We start from the raw sequence: 14,217 nt of genomic DNA, 5'->3' as shown, positions 1-14,217 counted from the left end.
AGGTGCAATTAAAATAGATAAGTTCTCAGGACAAAGAAATAAATTGTTTCATCTATGTGAAAACACCTTCTGTTTGGTTGAGAGCCTCAGGTAACTCTGAGCTTGAATTAAAGCACTGAACTATGGAGGGTGGATGGCAAACACTGATAGTCAGGCAGAGAGGTGGATGAGGAGTGCATGGTAGTGACTCAGACTGGAGAAGTGGGAATAAATAAAGAGCTGAGGGAAGGAGGAAAGTGGGTGCAGAGTTTTGGAAGTAAGTGGAACATGTAAGGGCTTCTGGCATGGAAGGACCAGAAGCCAGGCCCCACTCCAGGAGCTGAGAAGGGTGTTGCAAATACCTAACCCTCATAACTGCAGCCGGTCAAAGTGCATCAGGATTCTGAAACGTAGATTAAAAAAATACAGATAAAGTTTGAAGGTATTTCATTTAAACTCTCATTCTTGACTGGGACTATCACTCCATATTCAATGAACACTAACTTAGTTGTGCAATGGATAGAAAGAAAAATGTCTGTGTACCTGTCTCGACAGGTTCAAGAATTAAACCTTGACAGAAAGGCATGACCGAGAGACCAAGAGGGAGGTAATTATGTTTTTGAAGTATGGTCTCTCAAATAGTGAACATTAATAAAGGAATGACCAGTACTTCCTGGAATGGATGTGACTTGCTCATTTAATTTTTATTTAGGTGGTGTCTGTTCGAGTACTCAAGCCTCACTACAGAAAACCTCTAAGCTTCTACTTAAAGCCACATCCAGTTGGAAAAACATGAAGGCATGTGACAAATCCAGGTAAATGTTTGTGACAATGGGACTTTAAATCTTAAGATCTTCCCTGCACAAAGATGCTTCCCTCAATTAGGATCAACATGCACAAATACACAAGTCAGCAAATGCTGGCCAGAATCTTCCCAGGGAGTTGGGTAAGGAAAGATTGGTATTTTTGTGAACCACCGACCTGAGAGGTCTTTCTTGAACACAGGATGGTACATACTGGACAAACACTCACCAGAGGTTGTTTGGGAGATCAAAAGGTTCATAAATGAAATACCACTGGGAAAGGAGGCCTATGAATTTGCCCTTTCTTTCACATTGGCAAAAATTCCTAAACAGGTTAAGAAAATCAAGCCCAACGAGCCCAGAAGACCTTAAATCACACTAAACTAATTCCAAGCCTACAGTTAAAAGGGAAGTCATCCAGAGATACCAATTCCAGTGGGCAGCACACTGGGAAAACACAGTTTGTTTGGTAACTCACTCAGGTTACCAGTAAAGATATCCAGATCCTGCACTTTCATGTTTACAGACGAACAGCTTCTGGAAATCTTCCCCTGTGTATCCCACTCCTCCTGTTTTCATTGCAACTTCAAAGTTTCTTGCAGCCTTAGGAAAATCTCTGGCCTAGTCACCTCTCTGATGGAATTTCTCTAAGCTGGTACAATGCAATGAGGAGTCACCCAGGCATGAGTGGTACAGAGGGCCAGAGGGATCATGCCCTTGGTATGGAACATTCTGCGGACCTCCCCTTGCTGTCAAGTATCCCCACAAATTCTCAGACAGCCTCTGCTGTCCCTGCTCCTGTGCCCAGCAGCACAGGAACAACAAACACATCCACACAGCAGGAGTCAAACCTGCTTCTCAGCCATGCAAATCACCAGGCTCTGACAGAGACAGTCTGCAAAAACAACAAATGGTCAAACATTTGCACCCTTCATTTACCAGAGTCCATCTGTACTTTGTCTTTCCAGGACAGGTGAAACGGATGGAGGACCCTCATCTTGCAAAAAAATTACCATGAACTTTGGATGTGGAACCTGCCTCTGTCCTTTGCTTCCTCACAGATTCCAGTGGACAGAGGTCTATTGTTTCATGTATTCGTTTTATTATCCCATTGCAGATTTATTCAATCAACTTCACCCACATCATTCCAGCATAATTCTCTAAATTTTTCAAAATTGTCAGCCTACACATTTTAGGACTAGCATGGGACATTAAGCTTTGAACCCTTACAGAAGCAGAACTGAACATATCAAAATAATGCTCTTGCTCTACAGTTCTATACAATTCTCTAATGAGTCAAAATGCCTACTGGACAGGGGATGAAATGCAGAAAATGGGTAACACTTCCCAAGAGGTGGGCATGATCCCACTCTTGAGTCATGCACATGCGCCAGTACAGGGTAAGAAATAGTAGTGAGCAATATTATTTTATAAAAAATATTTTGTCTTCTTACAACAAGAGAGGATTCATTAAATTTCACTTCAGCTTTCCATAAACTAGCACTGGAGCTAAGCAAGTCACTCAAGTTGTCTCTGTAGTATAGCTGAAGGGAGAGAAACCCTGTAGCTGGTAAAGTGAGGCCACTTTGGTTCAGACTCATCACCTAATTTTCTATTCACAATTCCCAGTTTTTGGTCATTCCTGGATAACTTCATATCAGAATGGAAAGGTTACAAAGGCCATGTTCCCAGAAACCTTGTAAGTGATGTCCTTCAGTGAAGGTATTTCTGAATTTTGAGTCTTTGCTAAGCCCCAGAGATGAAACTCTGTCCTCACAGAAGGTCAGTAGCAGAACTACCACCGACCTCACTGTGCCACGAATCTCTCCTGCAAGCTGTTTTCCTAAGTTCTTTGTACCTTTGATGTATAGTGCCTGATTTTCATATTATTTTCAGTCTTGTGGACTTCCATATCCTATGGCAGGTTTGGAACAGCAATAACATATGGCAATATTCTCTGAAGAAACATTAATTGGATGAACCATAAACGTTCAAAAGAAAAACTCTTCTCATAAACTGTGAGACTTCTAAAGGTTGGGAGAGGTATGAGTTGCAATTCTCAGGTCCCTCTATTTACACAGGTTGCCAACTATGTGGTGTGGTTTAAAAACTACTGGGTATGTCCTGTGCCAGACAATGGTGTGACCAGCTATCATCTTCATTTACTCTCTGTAATTAGCAGGAAGATGTAGCAAAAGGCAAAGAAATCAGCTCATAAGTGGATCTGATGACAGGCAGGACATCACAGTTACTTCTATACTGTTTTTGAAGAGTGGGCACAGACCTATCTATCATCCATACTGGACATAAAGTAATGTCCAGGCATGAATTTAGAGTCAAATGCAAAGAATGGGTAAAAAAAGCTTGGCAGTCCTTTACTTTCCAGCACTGGTTGAAGGGCTAACCCACTTGCAGCCCAACTCAGTCACAACCATGGTCATACACTCTCCAACAAGACACATCCCTGGGGAATGGAAGAGTTAGCCAGGGCCTTCTTTCTTTAAAGGCCTGACACCCCATGCAGAAAGACACTATGGAGGATGTAGCCCTCTTGAAGCACTCACACAGACATGAGATGCAACTCCTGATCAAGCTTTTGAGTGACTATAAGCCTTGCTCTCCAATCCCATCCAGATTTAAGCACCTTCTACTTTGAAGTACTGAGGCAAATTAAATACAAATTACAGTTATACACAAATGAAATAAAAAGACACTACATCAGGCACAACAAACACATGAGAAGAATATTCTGGAGAAGTCATTATAGGTTTGTCATACTCAGTGCTGAGCACCACTGTCACTGCTGCTGGAAAAGGGAAATGCTGGGCTGGGAGAAACTGGGTTACTCCGACCTGGTTGGGTTTATGTTCACAAAATCAGCACCTATTAATACACAGATTAAGTAAACAGCTTGGCTTCAGGGAAGCATCCAGCCATGTCTGGGCAGCAGCAGCAGATCTGAACCAAAGTGAAACTATCCTATAATTCTATGCTTCTGTGACCTGAGCCAGACTTCTCCAGAAGAGAAGAAAGGAAATGAGAGCAGAAATCCCAGCACCTCAGTGTCAGCAAATGTGCCAGCAGCCGATGCCACTACACATCCCTCGGCCATGACCAGTGGAGCACCAGCAGGCTCGGCCGGGTCAGGGCAGGTCTGTCTGGAGCACAGACAAGGGGGTGACAGAGAACTGGCTGCCCCCACAGCACAAGTCACTGCTTTCTCCACCACGCATCTGTTGGGTGAACCCTGACATCAGCCAGCCCTCACCGCTCCTGTCGCCAGCAGTTCCTGTCTGAAGGAGGCGGCTGGGGACTCAGGGAAACCCTGCATATTTTAAAGAGAGCCATTCAGCTCCCAGCAGGAAGACAGTGCGTTAATTGTCACACAAAAAAGCCTGATCTTATGAGATAAGACTTTAATGAAGCTTCCTTGCCCCGGGGGTGCAGATGGCATGGGTTTCACCACCAGCCCCCAGCATGCCTCAGGCACTTTGGCAATCTGCTTCCAATTTTGCAGGAGCAAATGTCTGACTGGAGAAGTTCTTGGGAGTGCATTTTTTTCCCCTCCACCTGCTCCTCTGGCTTTCCAAAAATGGAAAGAAAACCTCATGGGAAATAAGAGAGGAAGTCTCCGGTTTAAATTATGCACTGACGTGCTTAACACTTCTACAAAACCTGGGAATCCTCCTTGCTTAGAAACAACTTTTAATCTACTGATGGAGGATTAATTATCATCATATCATAAACTCTAGGCTAGAAAGGAAAGATTAGGTGACTTAATATTCTTCTCAACAGAGCTGTGCTTTTCTGTCCTGCAATAAATTTCCAGGCTTTCACTCATCAGAAGCAGCACTCCTGGAAGACACTGGTCCACCCTCAGTGCTGCACCAGCCAGCACTGTCCTCATGTGGCACTCGGGGACAGACAGACAGGAAACAGAAAAAACCATCATCTTAGTTGTGCTTCTCTGCCTGCTCAACTCCTGAATCATCCTGGCTGATGTAGAAATAAAATCCACATTTAGGGCAGATGAGGCTTAGAGCCTTTACTGAGAAAATGAGGCATCAACCTAGTGCATAAAGTTTGCATGGAAAAATGCTACAAGGACCTTGGGAGCAAACGGCGTCCTGGTTCCACCTGCCCTGTTAGTCTTGGTGGTGTTTGGGAAGAACCATCTTCCCTGTGCTAGACTCGACACACTGCCTGTCAGCAATATCCATCAGGGAAAGCCCAGCACTGAGCCCCCACAGATCAGGGCTGCCCGGCACTCCTCAGAGCTCTTACCCTGCAGTACTCGTCGATGGGTTTTAGCCTCTTCACAGCTACGTCTCGGACGTGGCTCCTCCGGAACAGGATCTTGCCTAAGGAGGGAACAGATGAAAGTGGAAGGTTAGGGGCATCCGCTGCCATGTGGGATAGCACAACAGCACCAAGCAGAAGGGTCAGCAGACAGGGTTCCATCCCTGGCTCCAACCGTGGCTGTTGGCAGTGCCAGCGGCCGAGCTCTGCAACCCCATTATGTTCCCAGCTGAGAAGTCCCATTGCTTGAGAGGTTCACACAGCTGCAGCTCTGTGTGAGTGCAGCCCCCCATCACTACAAGTCACACAGGATGGCACACTTGAAGGAGGTGTGAGCAGCAGATCCACTCCTGCCCTCAGAGCAAACCGCACAGAAAGGCACTGCAGGGCAGGCCGCAGAGAGATGTGGGACAACAGCAATTACAGCAGCGTCCATGGCACTCCTTGAAGCTGGATGCTGCTGGCCTTAAGTTTGCACAGGAAATGCAGCACATGGCCAAGAACTACCAAAGACACAGCAGCTCTGTGAACCCTTGGTGACTGCCACCAAAGCCCTGCTTGTATGAGCCACCGGAAGGAAGTCTCTACATAGAGAGTAATGGGACAGGGGGAGTTTTTCTGATTTCATCCTGTAGATAACACAAAAGGACTTGGTTCCCTTTTAGTGATGGCACTATCCTGGAATGGACCGACACTATGTTTGTTATGACTCGCTACTACTTCAGGGTTACTTTGGCAGGTTCGTGCTGGCTGTGCAGGAAGCATTGCTGGGGTGGGTAGGCTCCACCTACTTCCCAATCAGCTGCCTCCCACTGTGGATGCTCCTGCCCTTTCAGGCAGGCAAACAGCACACCCAGCTCACAAGCAAATACAAGGCTGTTAGTGACAGAGCCCTTATAAATCTGCAGAGAGAAACCAAATAATAGAAGAAAAATAAACAAACTCTTTTTTTGAAACTAAAAAAAAATAATCTCCATGTCCTTACTGGATGACATTTCTGCAAGCAGTTAAGATTAAATAAACGACTGGGGTTTGTGTGAAACTGATTGTAACAAAGTTTATCAAAATAATCTAGGAGCTGAGTTTCCCCACACACAAGGATGTCATAGAGTTGGTATTTTTTTGGCTAGAAAGGATTATATCTTCATATCCTTTTTTGGTGATTTTCTTCCCTTTTCCTTTTGTGCTGTATTTCTTTTAATGTAACGAGACAAGAATAAATTATATGTTCTCCTTGTGGTGGAAGAAAATAGTATCTGCCAGCATTATTTAGTCCATGAAATGTCCATGTAAAAAAACCCTCGACATATATACCACTCCCTGCTCCAAACTTCTTCTGCCAACAGGCAAATAAGATACTTATCCATAGATCATGAGATAAGAAATTGGACTAGGAAATCAAATCAGATCCAAAATCTGAATACGTGGCTTTGACTTTGTCATGATTACACAAGCTGAGAGGTTAATGAAATTACAGCCCTTAAGAGTCCAGTAGCAGAGGCTCTAAACCCTCCGAGACACTGCCCCTTTTGGTTGCCTTTTCCTACATAGCTGCTAATCTAGAAAGTGTTAAAGCCTTTTGTTTCAGACAGGAGAAAGTGGTTTATCTTCATCCCCAATTCTGGCAACAAAACAGTTTGTCCTGTGAGGTAAAGCCATTTCCTGGTGCCATAAATTTATCTCTCTGGGTTCCCTGTGGTTATCTCATTACTAAGCTAGTGTTGAGCCATCCCTGTAGGCTGTGATGCCATGAGGTCAGAGAGCACAGGGGAAACCTTCAATTGGTGTCTGAGATGCTCATCTGGGCTTGAGCAATTTAGTGAAAAGTTGCTTGAGGAGTAAAGTGGCACTCCCATCTCCCTGCACTGATCCACTCTGGACACACCAAAACATTCCTGCTTTCCTGCTTCTCTGTCTGGAGAGGAATTACCTGCCCTTCTAAAACATTTCTGATAGCCTTGAGGGCCATTGTGTACTTGTACTGTGAAACTAGAGTAAGCTGCTTTTTTGGAGGGAAGGGATGTAGGCGTAGCTGTAGAGAAAAGATTAGTTCCTTTCTCAGTGCTCCAGAAATGTTGGTGTGGGAGATCTTGGTATTTTTTTGCAACTTTTATAAATAGACTGCAAAGAGAAAGTGACATTTTGGAAACATTCTCACTTACTGGCTTTCCTGTTTTCAGTTCAAGCCATGAGTCTAAAGCTGAACCAGTGACCATACAAAAACATTAAGGAACCAAAGATTTAAACACATTAAAGATCTCCTGTAAATGCAACTCAGCTTTCCTAAAAGTAATAATACAGAATGTTATATTAAACAGAGTACAAAAAAGACCCCAGGATATGATGAATCCTAATTCAGTCCTTAAATGGAGATGGAAAGTATCAGGACAACTGTGGTGTTACAACAAAACAAAGCCCAGAAGGTGCTTCCATTTTTATCCCTTCAATAAAAGAAAGATCTTCCCTCTACTACCAGAAGCTGGAAAAGGCTCCGTGAGGCCTGTGGAGAAGATCCGTAGCTGCTTAGAACAGTATGGCATTCAAAGCTGAGATCTGGAGGAGGCTGAGTATTTTAGACCACCATGGAGTAGCAGTCAACAAATTAAAATGCAAGAAGAGAAACAAAGACACTCTGCAAGCACATCCAGTTCTTTTGGGCATCAAGGAGGGACCCCCTCTCAAAGAAGTTTCACTGACACGTACTGAAGCATGCCTAAGGAGGAACAACTTTCCAAATGTCTGTCTGGTAAGACAGACTGTGCTGAGAGAAGCTCAGGCAAAACCATCAGGACCAAGCAGCAGAAACCACTGCAGATCCAGAAAAAGTTCCTACTGCTTTCTCCAGTTCCCCTATTAGTCCTGGTCTTCCCCCAAAGCAAGGGAGGTCCCATCGGGACTGGAAAAGGAAGGTAATCCATGTTGTACACTCTTTACGTTCTCCAAGTGAGTGCAGACCCTATCCGTGGAAAACTTTGCCTAACAAGGTAGGTGGGGTCACCCCAAAGAAACAATGAGAAGGCAGACAGCAGAGCAGCAGGGGCACGTCAGAGCCAGCGAGGAGCCCTCAGCATGGCAGTGGAAGGGAGCGTTTCACCCACAACAAACATGAGGCGGGGAAGTCCCGGGGTGGCCGATGAATGCAGAACAGCCCAGGCAATTTCCTTGTGAGGGTGGAGTAGTGGTTTATGTGCCACTTGGCTTTTCCTCTGGGAAAAGCCACATCTCTAAGGAAGGGATCTATTCTACGCAAGTACATGCAGTGCTGCTTCCGCTTTCCTGAATTTTCCTGCAGCTCTTTTAAGCCTCCTCAGGCACTACAACCCTACTTTACAGAAGGATGAGCGGCTTTTTAACCATGCTGCAGCCCAGCTAGGAAGTGAACAGGAATTGTGCCTTGGATTCAGATGGGAATTTAGATGTTACATGAGACGGCGCTGCCTCATGCAAATATTTCATTCACCGGTGTGCCAGGCTTTGACAGGGCCAAGGGAGGTCTGGCACATGTTAGGAAGGCCTCCAAGGACAGCAGCACTTGGAAAGAAAGACGTGGGAAAAACATAGGGCTCCAGCCCTGCTGTTAATGCAGGATAACAATATTTATTTTTATCCTTTTTTCTTTAAAGAAAATATTATTCCTAGGAAATTAATGCGGATAAGAGGCAGAGTATCATGTTTAGCAGAGTAGAGGACATCTTAAGTCATCCCTTCATCTCCCTGTATGTATATATACATAGAGAGAGAGAGATGTAGTCTTTAATTCCACGACCACACACCTCTTCTCTCACAAGACCCAAGTTTCCTCCTGTATACACAGCGGGTGCACAAAGTGGGAATAATAAAGCTATGCAGGAGACTGTCTATCTGGCCACTGCTGATTCTTCAAGCTTAAAGGCATCCTCTGTTCCTGCACGACCTCATACTTAGAGTAACACAGATTTTTAACAAATGAGGTCCAAGAGCGAACCAGCTAAAATGCACCCCAACTCCCAATCACCCCTTTCACTGCCAAGGAGAGGTACAGCATATCTAGGCCTCAAGACCTTCTAGAGATGTCTTCACTAGCCAGTGCCAGTGGCTCAGCCCTGAGCTGCCAGCTTGGCTGCTCTTTTAGAGCCAGGCAGTGAGCGGCAGCCGCGGCAGGGGCAACAAAGAGACAGGGAAATTGCTGTTAGCTCCTTTACAAATATATCAAGACAACAGATCCACCTCTTGGTCTTGCTCTCTGATTGCTGAGATTGAGTCTCATTTCAAGGTACATCTGGGTGATGGATTGGTCTAAGGACACCAGTTGTTTCATGCAAAGAGCGTCTGTCAGAGATTAGGAAGATAACAAACCCACGCTCAAAGGGATGATGGACAAATGCATATTCACATTTAATCTTCTATTTGAACACTTCAGAATGCAGCACGTGAAGCAAGCCACATGATAAATATTCAGCAGCAGACAGCCTGAAGACTAATGGGAAGCATTAATAATACTCTTATATCTCATCTGATTTATGTTTAAAAAGACATGTGCTGCCTCTGACTACAGAAACTCCAGCTGTGGAGGTTTTGTCAGTTCTGTCTCTTAAGAATCAGAAAGAATTCCTGCTTCTGCCTCTTTATGTTCTTGTTATTGTGCTGTTGATTCTCTACTTTTTTTTTTACCTGAAAACCTGGGAGGTGCCAGATCTGTATATATTGCCAAGCAATATGTTCAACCTTAGATGAACTTCTCAGAGAAGTCTGCTTATGAGATGAGGTCAGACGCTTTCTGCCCTTACACTGGGGCTGCATTGGTAAAAAAGAATACAGAATTCAGCCCTTGTGCAGTTACAGGTTCTCTGTTTGGGGCAAGCAGCTTCCTCCAGTGTAACTAAAACCATTTTACTGCTCAAGTATTTTTATGATGGCTTCTACTCCTTATTAATATTTCTATACACCAAAGAGGCACAGGTCTGCAATCAAATATGACACAAACCCCCGACAACCTATTTAAGCTGTGACATCCTCCTCAGGGTCCTGCCTGAAACTCTCACACACCTGCCACACAATCTATCTCCCAAATGGAGCATTTAAACATGCACTGCCACCTTACAATGAAAACAGACAAATCAACAGCACAGCACTACGAAATAGAAGAAAAAAGTTATTTTTCTCATGGAAATATGTATGATTGTCAATCAGATGGCAATCTGACAGCAGCCAGAAGGGAGGTGTGTTCCTTTCAAAATAATGTCTTACTTTTATATGGGGATTCCAGTTTCCATGGATTGTTTCATCCATGACTTCCTGGAGTCAGAAAGTCAGTGCCAGGGTCCTAACACTGATGGCATTTGCTCCTGACAAAGAAAGGGGAGGGAAATGATTCATTGTGCTTCCACTATTGGGAGGGGAAAGGAGTTTTTTAATGAGTAGAAATTCGTGACAGAGTCAGAACTGTTGGCTGAACTTGGCTTGCCAAAACGCCTCAGCTGATAAAGGCCTTTGCTAATCAGCAGGAATTACTATGGAAGGTGACAAGAGGTGATGGAGACAAATGGGGCAGCCAGGAAAGCCACACAAGCAACAATATTGCCCTGAGATATGGGGAGTGGTGGCGAGGGTGTCCTTGTGCCCTTGGATCCTGTTTTTAATTTGCATAAGCTGCAATGTTAAAGAAAATCACCGAGAAGCAATAAAGCATGGGAAATAACATGGCTTTTATAGAAGAGTAACACTGGGAAGAGAAACCTTCCTCCATTAGAAGCGATAAGCAGAATATTCCCTTATGTGAATAATTACAAAGAGAAACCAGAGACAGGCAAGCAGTCAGGCTGGATTCCCTATCAGCAAAGAGCTCCTACCTCTGTTTTCCACTGTCTGGAGGGGTGGCTACTATCCTCCAGGGCCAACCACACCAGCTCTAGAACAGTCTTGCTAGTACACACTTAGGGAATTCAAGCATCAGGCACAGCTAGAAGGAAAAATGCCATGAGCACCAGTGCTGAAATGCAGGGGTGACAGATGGGGGCCATGGGGTTCAAAACCCAAGCTAACAGCTCTGTTACTGTTTGTACAGTGTTTTGCATAAGCCAAGAGTACTTCATAATGTTCTATGTCCTGCTGCTATCACCCAAACAACCCACTACTCCTGTAATCTCTTCAGCTGCCCCAGCTGCAAATTTCCCACCTCCCAAAGCAAGGCAGGAATCATGGTGTAGGCAAATTATGCAGAGTTAGGTCTGGAAAGGGCAGGCAAAAGTTGTACAAAACTATCCTTTCAATTTTCTCACTGTGGGGCAGCTTCCTGTGCATTGGTCTGTGAGCACCAGCAAACCTGAGGGGATCCATCACCTTGATTAAACCAACCATCAGAGTAAGCAAAGCAAAGCATCTATCCCACACAAGAGGATCTCAGTGTGAGCACAGGCCACTAGACCCCTCAAAACTGAACTTCCCAGTCTGTGAGTGCTTGCAAAACGTTGTGAGTGTTGATTCAGTGGGTCAGGTCTTTGATTTCTGCAGTGAAATTGGTGCCTCCTTAAATTACACACCTAAACTTCTACCAGGTGGAAAGTGAACTCATTTGCAATTACTGCTTGCAAGTGCTACATTAGCCTGCAAACAGCCAGGTGCTCTTAATTGCAGAAAGCTGTGAGTTTGTCTGAGGGCAGAGGGAGAAGGGTGTAGTGTACCTGAAGCCAGCAACATGGACAACTGGCACACCCTCACCTGAAGGAACTGACCTGATGATTATTCCAAGTCCCACAGAGACAAGGAGCCAAAAGAGGGTCAAGTTTTCAAAACACCTGAGAAACTTTGCCTAAGAAACAGTAGGGCTTCCTCACACAGAGGATGTAGAAATGTCCTTTTCTTTGCTGATCTTTGCTGCGCTGGGAGCAAAAGGCACAGAAAAACAGGAAAGCCTATGCAGATACAAAACGTCCCCCTTGCCTGTGCACACTTCTCCTCTAAGATAAGAATCACATCCACTGCACTCTTTGTTTTGTTTTGTTGAACACCTTCCAAAAAGATCCACTTCCAAATATCCAGGACCAAGTCATTTAATGTGAGAAAACACTGGGATTTAAAAATGATCAAACCATCTAGACCCTCTATCAAACTGACTAGAGGAACATCAACCACTGAGTCTCATTGCTGAAACACTTGTTAATCCTCCTGTATCAGCTGAGGTCATTGTCCTGCCTTCATCTAGGTAGTTAGTGGCTCCTAACCTGCGATCTCCAAATCACTACTGGTCCACAGAAAGACTGCAGAGCTACGTTTCTCAGTAACTCTCACTCCATGACCAGTGTTGGAATGATGTGGACCACTGTACATTGGTCCAACAAGTTTGGGAACCAGTAGCTCCTGTTGGTATTAAATACTTGCTGGTGAAAATGCTTGTATTGTCTGAGCTACTTCAGCGCCTGACCCCAGACTGGGAAAAGGCAAGAGCCTCTTAATACCTTTGTGCCACTTAACCATGAAAAATACTCTTCCTAAAGGGCAAGACCATACTTTTGTAGCTACACTAACTAAACTCTTCCTCTGCTCTTTCCAAAACTACATCAGGTACCACCTTGCTCACTGTGGTCTGTTAAAGTGAACAAGAGTCCTTCTGCTGACACTTGGCAGTTTGTACCCTCAGGTAAGGACCACATGGTCCCACCTCAATCTTCTAAAGCAGGAGCCTTAAGGAACTGAGCCTATTAAAACATTTGCGCTCTTATAGGCTCTTATGAGACCTGTCATTCATGCAGGAGTTGGTGTGACACTAAGCCTGAGACACTACCTCACAGACACTGGGACAGTGCCAGCCTCGCCGACAGGGAGCCTTTGAGCTACTTCCACTGGGGTAGAAGACCCTGCAGCAAGGTCACTGGAGGGAGATTGGATGTGCACCACACCCGTGCCAAACTACATTGGAAAAGCCCGGTAAGGTCCTAGCCACATCCTTTGGTGTGATGGGCAATAACACTGCTTGGGAGACTCCACCCTTAAGCTGGCTGAGAGCTGGAGTTGTGAATAAAATACTATTTGCACTCACACCAGGCAGATCAAAGTTATTATTACTGTGAGGTTGGTCATGCAATAACGCGGTGCTACGGCGTATACTCTTACAGGAACATTACAGGCAGAAATTGAGGGGTAGGGATGCAAAGGTGGCTCCACAAGGTCACAAAATGAGCACACACTAATGAAAGCCATAAAGCCAGTCCCTCGATCCCTCTGCTGATTGCATGCAATATGAATATACATCTACCTTGGTATCTAGGGCCAGAAATTCTTTCTGTTCAAACATTTATTCTAATCAAAAATGAATCCTTGATTTCTGCCACAAATGAGGCAGAACTCTCTCCAGTGGAAGACCTTGATGACACCAGCTGTCAGGTTACACGTGTCCCACTTTATAGAAGGGAAAATATAGCAGTCAGAGAGGCAGGGACACTACTCCTCAGAGCAGTTGTGGTATTTGAAAGGCACCAATTAACACAGAAATTAAACAAACAAACAACAGAGCAGCAAACATGAGGAGGTGTGCTTGTTAGAGGCTGAAACTCACCAGCTAGGATTTGAGAGAGCTGTATTCAGAAATTAAATCCCCCATGCTTTGCAAAACAGAGCACTGTTCTTATTTCCTAAATGTAAGTGCTCTCCTGGAGTCATCCAAGTGAAACTGCTGACTAGTTTTAAGATGAATTTTCGGTAGATAACAACAGGTACAGAAGAAGCTAGTGAACAAAAAACAGACCAAAACTGGCTAGTCCTCAAGTCAGGAAGCTGGTCTGCAGTCCAAGACACCATATCAAACCACAGACATCATTCCTCTGGTTCCAGAAACATCTTTTCAGTATGTCTTACCTTAGAGTGTTCTTAAGACAATCTCTGGTAGGGATTTCCTCTCTGCCTGCTCTGATCCCTGACAAAGCTACTGCTGATTTCAAAAGCTCACCAGCATGTGCTTTAAAGCAGGGATGACAAACTTCCGTATTACAGGAGAAGACAGACAAGCATTTTATTTCCAGCACATGTTGGGGGGGTGACCTGCGCAGTCACTTTTGCACCAACCTGTGTCAACTCCGAGGCTAGACCTGCACCCCTTGTCCTGCCTCCTCTGAGCCTGCAGTGCCACAACCCAGCTGGGACTGTGATGTGCCCACAGGTATTG

At 44.8% G+C, this 14,217-nt stretch overlaps 1 protein-coding gene across 3 annotated transcripts in view; it reads right to left on the bottom strand.

Moving 5' to 3' along the window:
• Positions 1-14,217, bottom strand: part of SH3PXD2A (SH3 and PX domains 2A) — a 257,272-nt gene that overhangs the window by 148,518 nt on the left and 94,537 nt on the right. For all 3 annotated transcript variants that reach the window (XM_050335381.1, XM_050335398.1, XM_050335388.1), the window contains exon 4: positions 5,067-5,143. In XM_050335381.1, the coding sequence (XP_050191338.1) occupies positions 5,067-5,143 (77 nt within the window). The remainder of the gene's footprint in view (positions 1-5,066; positions 5,144-14,217) is intronic.

This window comes from Myiozetetes cayanensis, unplaced genomic scaffold (genome assembly GCF_022539395.1).
Source record: "Myiozetetes cayanensis isolate MyiCay16 unplaced genomic scaffold, myiCay2020 scf10, whole genome shotgun sequence".
Classification (NCBI taxonomy): Eukaryota; Metazoa; Chordata; class Aves; order Passeriformes; family Tyrannidae; genus Myiozetetes; species Myiozetetes cayanensis.
The sequence above is the reverse complement of the archived record's forward strand: the minus strand, read 5'-3'. Positions and strand labels throughout refer to the sequence as shown.